At 58.5% G+C, this 10,241-nt stretch overlaps 1 protein-coding gene across 3 annotated transcripts in view; it reads left to right on the top strand.

Moving 5' to 3' along the window:
• The window catches only part of SFXN3 (sideroflexin 3), a 6,160-nt gene extending 1,139 nt beyond the window's left edge, over positions 1-5,021 (top strand). For 2 of the 3 annotated variants that reach the window (XM_027648131.1, XM_027648132.1), the window contains exons 2-11: positions 650-830; positions 1,049-1,219; positions 1,375-1,473; positions 1,744-1,819; positions 2,274-2,359; positions 2,700-2,827; positions 2,953-3,002; positions 3,152-3,201; positions 3,665-3,712; positions 4,005-5,021. In XM_027648131.1, coding sequence (XP_027503932.1) covers positions 667-830; positions 1,049-1,219; positions 1,375-1,473; positions 1,744-1,819; positions 2,274-2,359; positions 2,700-2,827; positions 2,953-3,002; positions 3,152-3,201; positions 3,665-3,712; positions 4,005-4,101 — 969 coding nt within the window. In that variant the 5' untranslated portion in view covers positions 650-666 and the 3' untranslated portion in view covers positions 4,102-5,021. Of the gene's footprint in view, positions 1-85; positions 140-649; positions 831-1,048; positions 1,220-1,374; positions 1,474-1,743; positions 1,820-2,273; positions 2,360-2,699; positions 2,828-2,952; positions 3,003-3,151; positions 3,202-3,664; positions 3,713-4,004 lie in introns of those variants that run through there. The other variant, XM_027648129.1, reaches the window with a different exon arrangement.
• Positions 5,022-10,241: the final 5,220 nt, after the last annotated feature.

Raw genomic sequence — 10,241 nt, 5'->3', positions numbered from 1 at the left:
GCCGCCCCCCGCGCCCGCCCCGCCCCGCCCCGCCCGCCGCGGGGCCGCCCCCCCGTGACGAGACCGAACGTCACCGCGCGCCGGGCGGGAACAGGGCGGTGGCGGCAGCGCGGGCACGGCGGGCGCTGCCCCGGGAGTCGTGAGTGCGGGGGGTGCCCCTGGTCCTTACGCGGGGGATGTCACGCGTGGCGGGAGGGATGCTCGGCGCGGGGTGGGAGGTTGCTGAGCGCCGCTTCTCGCGGGGAGGGGCGGCCGCGGAAATAGCGCCGTGCGGGGTGTGGCGGTGCATTCCCCGGGGGATATTCCTCCGTCCCGTGCCCTTCCGTGCTCTCCCGCTGCTGGCAGCAGCTCTAGCCCCGAAGTGGTGAGTCCCCGTCCCCCACCTGTGACCGGGGTGCCCTGTCTGGGTGGGGTGGTGTCCGTGACTTCTGGTGGCTGTTCGGGGGGTTCCCACTGACAGATCGCAGTGTACAGTGGTGGGGTCACACCGCCCACGAGCTGCCCCATCTGGTGGGTGGCCTCGGGGGTCCCTGCTGAGCTCCATTACAAAGAGACTCCCTTTGTCCCCCCAGGCTGGGGGAGCTCCAGAGCTGCCCCAACAGGGCTGTTGGGGGATTCACAGGCACCACATCCCACATAATCCTTTCAGCCCCACCCTACCAGAAGATGCCACCATCCTTGCCTGCCACCATCAACATCCGTGAGCCCCGATGGGACCAGAGCACCTTTCAGGGCCGGGCCAAACACTTTTTCATGGTGACAGACCCCCGAAACCTGCTGCTCTCGGGGGCCACACTGGAGGAAGCCCGACAGGTGGTGGAGGACTACAGGTACCCGGGGAGAGGGTGGGTGTACCCTCAGCACTGCTCCTGGGCAGGATACAACCTTGGGGCCATCCCCAGAGGTGGGAATGAAAGCTATAATGACCGCCCCCCCAGCCAAAGCCAGCCCCCCAAACTGCCTGGCTGGTCCCTAAGGTTGTGGGGGACCAAGTAGGGCACGTATGCTGGCAGAGGGTCTTTCAACAGGTACTACCCTTACCTGGCAGGGCGGGCACAGTACCCCCAGGGCTGACAGAGGATCAGCTGTGGCGAGCAAAGTACATCTACGATTCAGCTTTCCACCCTGACACGGGTGAGAAGATGCTCCTTGTGGGACGCATGTCTGCTCAGGTCCCCATGAACATGACCATCACCGGTTGCATGTTGACCTTCTACAGGTACCTGTCCCTTCCTCACCCCAGGGCCAGGAGGATGCCCCTCCCAGGCCCTGGGGTGAGGAGGGGACACATGTCCCATACCCCACGGTGCACTAGTGCTGTAGGAGCAGAGGTGGCATCCCCCAATGCCACCAGCACCCTTCTCTCTCTGGCAGGACCACACCGGCTGTGCTGTTCTGGCAGTGGGTCAACCAGTCCTTCAATGCCGTTGTCAACTACACCAACCGCAGTGGGGATGCACCCATTACCCCCAGGTAAGCATCCCTCTGACCAGGTTCTTGGGATACCCCAAAATGCCAGGGATGTGCCTTGAACAGTTCCTTGAATAGTAGGGAGCTGTGAGAGAGGATGATAGGGACCTGGCACAGCCAGAGTTGGACACCAGTGGGGCTGTCAGAGTTAGTAGTAGAGCTGGGAAAGGAACTCAGGTTTCCTGGTGCTCTTGAAGGGCATGCTGTCCCCTTTGGAGGGGGAACTGGGATGAGGGGAACCTGGCTTATGGGTGTCACTTCCTGCTCTTGCAGCCAGCTGGGGACGGCCTATGTGAGTGCGACCACAGGGGCAGTTGTCACAGCACTGGGGCTCAAATCTCTCACCAAGGTAAGGTGACCCTTGGCCATTATGGGTGGGGCACCTGGACCCTTCCCATGGGATCTCCCTGAGCTCTGAGCTGATCAGCAGATTCACCCCATCACCTGGGGTGGGGAAGAAGATGGAGAAAAGGGCCTTGATGGGGTCACCCACACAAGACAACTGCTCTCCTGAGTGAAGGCTGTGGAGATAGCCTGTCCTTCCAGCCTTGCTCCAGTTGCATCTCTCCAGGCTTCTTTCACCAGTCAGCCTCTGTCCAGGCCTGGGGTGGGATGTGGGACACCCCCCAGACCCTTTGGGCTGTGCAGCTTTTAGTGGCTGGGAGTTCCAGGGGAGGAGGGAATGTTTTTCTCCAGTGGGGCTGGGACACAACAGGGTCTTGCAGGAGGATGGTTGCAGACCTGGGAACAGCCAGCTCTGCCCTCAGACCCTCCGCATTACGTCCTCCTGCTTTTCCCCCCAGCACTTGCCAGCCATCATCGGCCGGTACGTTCCTTTTGCGGCTGTGGCAGCTGCCAACTGCATCAACATCCCACTAATGAGGCAGAGGTGAGCCCCTGGGCTGGGCTGGGGTGCTTGGGGTCATGTCAGGGGTCACCAGGCACTGGCAGGGAACTCAGAGACTTCCCTTGCTGGCCCTGCTCTCATCCTTTAGCCTGGGGGGTTGGCTTGAGGGTACAAGCACCTGGTTGCATCCCCATACAGCCCTCTTGAGGACCACTCCCAAGTGTGAATGTGGGTCCAGCTGAGATCCCCTGCGGTTTATTATGCAGGCAGTGGATGGGGATACAGGAGGATGCCAGCTTCCCTTGGAGACATGCACCTGCCCTGTCTCCTGATCCCCCCACTCTTGTGCCCTGGGGCCCCTTCACTGCCTCTCTCCCTGCAGAGAGCTCAAGCTGGGGATCCCAGTCACAGATGAGAATGGGAACCGCCTAGGAGAATCCACAGCTGCAGCCCAGAAGGCCATTTTCCAGGTGGTGGTGTCCCGCATTGGCATGGCAGCCCCAGCCATGGGTGAGTGTCCCCTCCTCCATCTGTGCTGGGGGACTACAGCTGGTCCCTGGCAGCATGGGATGGGGTCTTACTGCTGCTGGGGGCCTGTGAGCACTGAGGGCTCATCTATTTCCCCTTTGCCTCAGCCATCCCGCCAGTGATCATGAACATGCTGGAGAAGAGAGCTTTCCTGAAGGTACTAGGGGTCCTGGGATGGGAGAGTGAGCATAGGAGCACCCCTTGAGCTTGTCACATTGCTGGCACCCCTTGGAGCTGGCACACCATCAGAAAACAGGCACCTTCCCACCCTGTTGGCCACACTGACACAAAGCCTCTCCCTGGCAGCGGTACCCGTACCTGAACGCTCCCCTGCAGGTTGGCCTGGTGGGATTATGGTAAGTCACTCTCCACCCATGGGTGGCACTGCATGGGCACAGACTGAGCCCAGGTATAGGGGACAGTGCTGCTGGGGTCTCTGCTTGGCAGGCAGGGTGAGAACTGCCCCAGAGTTTCTTGGGGGAATGCCAGAGCTCAGTCAGGCTGGTAGCTCCCCAGCAGATGGGATGAGATATGAGGTCCTGGGGCCGGGAGCTGTTTTGCTCCATCTTAGTGTCTCTCAAGCTTGCCATGGGCTCAGGCTCAGTATTGCTGTTCTCCCACACTGGTGGGACAGACTTGTCCCACTTTGGGAGCCAAATGCAGGGTCTGGAGCTTGGAGAGGGCATCTCCATATCCATTTCCTGGCTGAACACCTGGCACAGTTCTGGGCTGCCTTCCTGCTGCTGTGGGGCCAGGACATGGGTGGGTGTGGGAGATTTATGCACCCCAGCTTCTCCTTTTATTGTCTTTCCCTTCCAGTTTGGTGTTCGCCACCCCGCTGTGCTGCGCACTCTTCCCGCAGAAAAGGTACAGACGAACACCTCGCCTCCACATGTGGCTCCCATGGGGCAGGGCTGGGGTGTAGGCAGGGGGTGTGTGGGCTCCTTGTGCTTTCTGAGTCCCAAGAGATTGTTTTGCTTCTGTGAGTGGTCAGAGGCTTGAACCCGTGCACACGTGTCTCTGCGCACACACAGCAGTGCAGACCCAAGGGTCTGTGCTGTGCCGTGGGAACAGCATCCCCAAGAGGTACAGCAGGTGGTTTTCCAAGCTGAGGCCATCAGTATCTCCTCCATCCTCTGTATCTGTGTCCCCTTGGCAGCTCCATGGCCGTGAGCAGCTTGGAGCCTGATGTCCAAGATCAGATACGGAAGAAAGACCCATGGTTGGAGACGGTCTACTTCAACAAAGGGCTCTGAATGGGGTTCCTGGGGCGGCCGAGATGTGTACCACGGAGCTGCCGGGCCAGCGAATTGCCGAGCTTCGCCCTTCGGATCCCTTTGGGGTTGCCGCTGCTTTCCCTTGGCTGTTGCGTTTCCGTAGGTTCCAGGTGCTCAGCCCTGCTTCCCAGGGTGCCAGCAGCCATGCAGCACCACACTAAACCCTGTCCCCATGCCTGGGTCAGCCCTGCTCTGGGGACCTTCTGGCTGGCACCCTGGTGCATTCCTCCTGTGCTTACCTTGCGTGTGCCTGTAGCTGTGCACAGTGCACAGGGGAACGTGGGCAGCAGCACCAGGGACCTTGTGAGCTGTGGTAGAGGAAAAATTGTGGAGTAAGGAAGAAAATGGTGCTCCCCAGCTTTAGGATGCAGTAGACAATCACAGCAATTGAGGGTAGAACCCCTATGTAAGTACCCCGTGGTCCCCAGTGGTTTAGCAGCTGGTGCTTGGGCATGGCAGAGCAGCTTTCAGAGAGGAAAACTCCCCACACCCAAAATAGCTGTGGGTGAGTGATGAAATGCACATAGTGGCTTGAACTCGGGGCGGGGGTGGCTCTCCCAGCCCAGGCGTGTGCTCCCAGCTCACCTTCTGCTCTCCTCCAAGCTGCTCTGGGGATTTAATCTGGCTTTCTGCTCCTTCGATCCCTGGAGCAAATGGCACATTTTAATCCCAGCAGAGTCTCCATTTTTATTCTCATTTTAATGCCATCTCTGTTCAGGGCTGGGCTCCCCCCAAGGGGTTACTCTACCCTCTCCTGGACTGCTTGCTTTCAGGTGGACCTTCTCAAATAGCTTTAAATGCACTGTGGTTTCCTCTAGGTTTTTTGATATACATACAATGTACCTATATATACACCAAACAATAAAGGCAGATTGTTTATACAAAACACCAACAGCAAAGAGAAGCATGTTGCTGCCAGTTTCTATGTGGTGGAAAGGAACTGCCACTGGGGCGAGGATGGGAGCAGGAGGGAGGGGCAGGTTGGCTTATTGGGTGCCCCTGTACCCCCCAGGGCTGTACTCTGCTCCCTGTTTTCTAGTCCACTGCATTTGCAGTGGCTCTGGCTGGCCCGGCATGTGTTTAAGCTTATCCAGCTGTCAGGAGGGCTTTTTTTAGTACAGTCGGCTTTGGACTTCGCTGATGTGTAGAGAGCTTTGCTAAGCTGCCCTGGATGTCGCTGGTTTGAAGAGGCCAGAGCGTCACCCTGGCTCTGCCCACGCTCACATCCCCTCTTCCAGCCCGCTCATAGAGCGCTCTCCTTCAATGCTGGCCCTGGTCCTGTGATTGCCTCTCCTGTGGGGCTATTTTTATCCCACTTTCTATGCACGGCTATCAGAGAGCACATTGGAGAGCACATCACTGCTGTCGCAGGACCCTGGCAAGGCTGCGAGCAGCAGCTGCCTCCCCCCTCAGCTTTCTGTCTGACCTGGGCAATCAGAAGGAGTGATAGATGTCCATGCAGGGAGAGGAGGGATGGAGGCAACCATGCTCTGCAGTGCCCTGTGCTGAAGGATGGAGGAGTGAGAGCCACTGCTAAGCCCAAGATGGGCAGATGCAGCAGTGGAGAGATAAGGGCCAGGCAGCCCAGAGCCACCCTGTGCCACAGCTTTCCCAGCGGGCAGGGACTGGGAGAGGCCAGGCCGTGGGTGCTCCCCTCAAGGAGCAGCCAGGAGAACATCTACACAAAGCACCCACCCAAGGTGGAGGGGTGGATTGGGAAAGGCATGTCAGGGGTCTGTCCCCCTCCTTCTCCCAGCTCCAGAATATTGCAAATATCTCCCCTGAGCCAGCCATTGGCGGCTTATAAATAATGCAGCCCCTCGCCGTGCAATAAGGGCTTGTCAGTAGCTATTCTGCTCTCATAAATTAAAAATGAAAAGGTACAAGGCTCTTGCCAGAAAAATGAAGACAAATTTTTAATAGCTTGCCAAGACACAGGGAGATGGAGCGCACAGGAAAAATGAATTACGTTTTTATTATGTGTTTTATTGTGGTGTAATTGAACGGGATTATCTGAGAACACAATATATTTCCAGAGCAGTGCAAAGAAAACAAAAATAATGATGACACCTGCCTCGTCCCACACACACCACTAGGCTGCGTGGGGACACCCTCCATGTGTGCGCTGGCTGGGAGCTTGGCCCTGAGCTGCTTGTGGCCGCAAGAGGCAGAGATGGGAATGGGAGGGACATGGGACCAGAGGTGGAGGGGCTTGGGGTGGCTGGGTCTGAGTGAATGGCCAGGCAGGGCCTGGGCTCAGCCCAAGAGCCCCCAGAGCTGTGGGGATGGGATACATGGCAGGGTGGCATGGCAGTACTTGGCCACACAGAGCCACTGCATGTCTTTCACCAGTCCCCATACTCCCAGCTGCTTTTACCCCATCCCTGAGATCCCCTTGGTCTGTACCCCACCTGCATAAGCTGGCGTTGCTAGGCTGAGACATGACAAATTTACGTCTGGTGGGCTGCAGGTCTGGCACGCTGCCCTGCAAACCAGCCGTGGTGTCTGTCTTCTCCTGGAACTGGCAGCACTGCAGTGAGCGCCCACAGACTCAGTCACTTCACTGTGCCAGGAGGGACCTGTTTCCATGGGTGTCCTGGTTGGGGGCAGAGAAAACTCACTTGGCCAGTGAATTCTGGGGGACTGACAAGCCCAAAGGTGACAGCGTTGCCTCTGCAGGGGAGCCCAGGATGCAGCAGTGGATGCTCAGTCCTTTCCCAAGATGGCTCATCACAGAGGTCAAGGGCCAGTCCCAGAAAGGCAGCAGCAGGATGTCACCAGGGGTGCTGGGGGTGTTGGGTGGCGCTGGGCTAGGGACATCGATTGGTCCCTGGCATCTTTAATGAGCTGCCCGACCACAAGCTTTAACCTTGCCCATAATGAGGGCGAGCAGCAGTAATTCCTACTGCCTCAGCCGGCTCCCCCAGCCTTAATGAGCTAATCAATACTTGTTCTCAGCTTAATTTCCAGCTAATTGCTCTTTAATGACGCCTGGAAATGGGCAGCCTCTTGTAGGGGGGGAGCGGGCAGGCTCCCCCTCCCCAGTGCCCATCCCCAGTGGCAGGGGGTGCTGGGGCACTGGTGGTGGGTCACCTTCCCTGGCTGCATCCCAGCCCTGCTGGCACTGCTGGAGGCTGGGGAAAGGGAGGGTGGCAAAGGGAACAGCGGGCACGGTACCACTGAGCTGGCAGCATCCTCTGGAGCACCCCGTCTGGGGAGTCCATGGAGCCCTGAGCACACAGGGCAGCCTGAACAGAGGATCCCCGCATCCCAGGAGGGTACCCAAACCCCTCAGGACACTATATTGCGGTGGGGGCTTCCAGGCTCTGCTCCTGGCGGGGCTTTTAGCGTTCAGGGGGATGGGGTGGTGGAGCTGAGGTGTCCATGCATTGCCCCAGGATCTGCAGCCTTCAGCTACAGGGTCAGTGTCACCGCAAGGGGACGAGGCCGAGGCCAGCAGTGCCCTGGAGGTGGCAGCAGAGACCCCGCAGCCTCTTGCCCGCACCGCCTGCCCGCACCCCTGTGCGGGGTGGCCCCGCGGGCAGGACCGGGGGGAGGCAGGGACTGCGGGGAGTGCTGCGGGGTCGGGGTGCGGGGGGGGGAGCTAGGCGGGTCACGGGGCGGTGGGACCCGCTCTTACCTGGCACCGTGCCAGCACGGGGATATCCCCCAGGAATGCAGCCCCCGCCACCTCTTCGGTTCCAGGCCCCGAGTTATATGACCTGCGCTTGGATGGGGCTTATGGGAAAGCCCCACGAAAGCGGCGGCATTCCTCCGGGGATAGAGCTGATAGAGCTGGCCGGGGACGCTGGGCAGACTGGGGACCGCAGTGTCCCTTACCACTTCGCCATCGCGCCTCGGGGCCGCCTGAGAGCCCCCAGCCCCTGCACACAGCTGCAACTGCTTCCCCAAGAATTTGCTGACGGATTAGTTCTTCAGAGGAATTCGCTCTGGAAAAGCCTAGAGAAACCTGAGCCTGGCTGCTTCACACCGTGGGTTTGGCCTGGCATGCAGATGGGGGGGACCTGCCTGCTGCCCATCCCTTGTCCCTGCCGTGGAGCCCTAGAATGTGGCTTGGGACCCCTCGATACTGCGCAGCCTTGGTGTGGGCTGGCCAGAACCTGGTTGTGTCAGGCTGCTCCAGATGGCAGGAAACAGAGAGGAGCAGCAGTGTCTGACGCAAAATGACAGGGATTTGGTGTATTATCAGAAGGAGACCCCCTTGGCCCCAGGCAGTGTGCTGGCAGCATTCTGTCCCAGCATCTCTGGTGACATTTGCTTCTGGCATGACACAGGCCACATTCTCATCCCCACCAGCCCAGCTCTGATGCTGCTCACCAGCCCTGCCTGACATGACGTGCATTGAGTCACTTGGCCCAGAGCTTTTTTTCCACAGTGGATTTTTTTCCTTGCCTTCATCTGCTGTAAGCCCCAGATCCCTATGGGGTGGTCTGGAAGATCAGCCCAAAGCTGGGGGAGAGCCATGAGCAGTGTGGTACCCCTGATTGGCCGTGATGGCTCTGTCATCAGTGCTTCAATCTGATGGCAGAGGTCTGGAGGGATGCCATGGATGTGGGTCTGCCAGGAGCATCCACAGACTCCTGGCTTCAATGGAACCATCACAAGATGGGAAAACAGTGGTATGGAGTAACCCAGCAGGGAGAAGGAGGAGGCTTTGGTGCTTGAGGCTTACTCTTCAAAGCCCAGTTTCAGGAGCTTCACTGGGCTCAGGAAAAGGGAGGAGAAAGGAGAAATAGATAGCTAGCACAGGTGGGGAGCCAGGAACGCAATTTATCCTGGTGCCTGGCCATACAGGGCTGTGACCACACTTTTCCCCAGGAAGCTGTGCCAAGCAACACAAGCCCCAAACCCCATTTGCAGCCAGGGGCCGCATTGATTGACTCAAGGTGTGATTGAGCAGAACTCCTTGTTAAGCAGAGGTTTAGATCTTCTACCTCTCATTCATACCTGCTACTGTTCATTAGCACATTCAATAGTCTCATCAAGCAGCAGGTTTAATTACCTGCCAGGTTTGAGCTCCATCTTGTTGTGGTGAGCTGAGCTGCCCATGGCTTTCAGGCAGTGGGTTGTGTTGCTCCATGGCTGGAGATGTTCCTGCTCAGATCTGTGTTTGGATTTCACCTCTGACCAGGGAATCTACATCTGGAGACTTGGCCTCTCCCTACCTTGTGAGCAGCTGATGCTGCAGTGATGCTCAGATGAATCCAGCCACCCAGAGGTCTTCATGGTGACTCCATGAAGACAGGGACATACCAGATGCTCGAGCCATGGCACATGGCAGAAGGTCCTTCCCCACATGTGTGGAGAAGGACAACAACATCAGGGCCTGCTCCCCTTGCCCTCCTGCCAAGGGCAAGAGACACAAATAACCAGGGACCATTGGTGGCCTTCTTTTCAGCGGTGCCTGGGATTTAAGCACTGGCTCTATTTCTGTGCCAACCAGGAGCTTTGTGGGCAGAAGGCGGCATCTGGGGCCAGGCTTGCCCCGCTGCTTTGCCCCCTGGATGGAGCAGGGACAGGTGAGGGTGTGACAGGTGCAGGGATGCCTGAATGTGCAGGCAGTGCTTCACCCCAAGGTGGGAAAGGTGGCATGGTAGGGATAGCCCTGGAGGCTCAGCACCCCTGTCTGGGTCACCTCCAGCCTGTCTCCTCTCTGCTCAGGCTCTGACCCAGCTCTGGGAGTGCATGCAGGAAAACCTCAGCTCTTTCTGACTTTTTTCCTGCTCCCAGAACAGCTGCAGCCCCAGCTGCTCAGCAACTCATGGATGCCGGACCTGAAAACCTGTGGCATGTGGGGACTGAACTCCATAGGCTGGGCAAGGGGAGCCAGACAGGGAGGCAGCCCTGAGCCAAGGGGCTGGGGGCCACAGAGGGGGAGTGGGATGTGAGACTGAAGGCAGAGCTGCCAGGAAACCCCCCTCTGTAGTTGGGGCCTGGAGGGGGGGTTTGGCTGGCAAAGGCGGATTTAGGGGGGCTGAAGCCTGGCGCATTTTCCGTCGTTAGACACGGCTGGATTCACAACATGACTGGGCGAAAGCCCTGGAACTCGGAATGAATTTGCAGGAGGGTGTTGGAAAGCAAAAGCAGATTTTTGCAGC

The sequence above is a fragment of the Corapipo altera genome, unplaced genomic scaffold (assembly GCF_003945725.1).
Source record: "Corapipo altera isolate COAL_440 unplaced genomic scaffold, ASM394572v1 56, whole genome shotgun sequence".
In the NCBI taxonomy this organism is placed as follows: Eukaryota; Metazoa; Chordata; class Aves; order Passeriformes; family Pipridae; genus Corapipo; species Corapipo altera.
The sequence above is the reverse complement of the archived record's forward strand: the minus strand, read 5'-3'. Positions and strand labels throughout refer to the sequence as shown.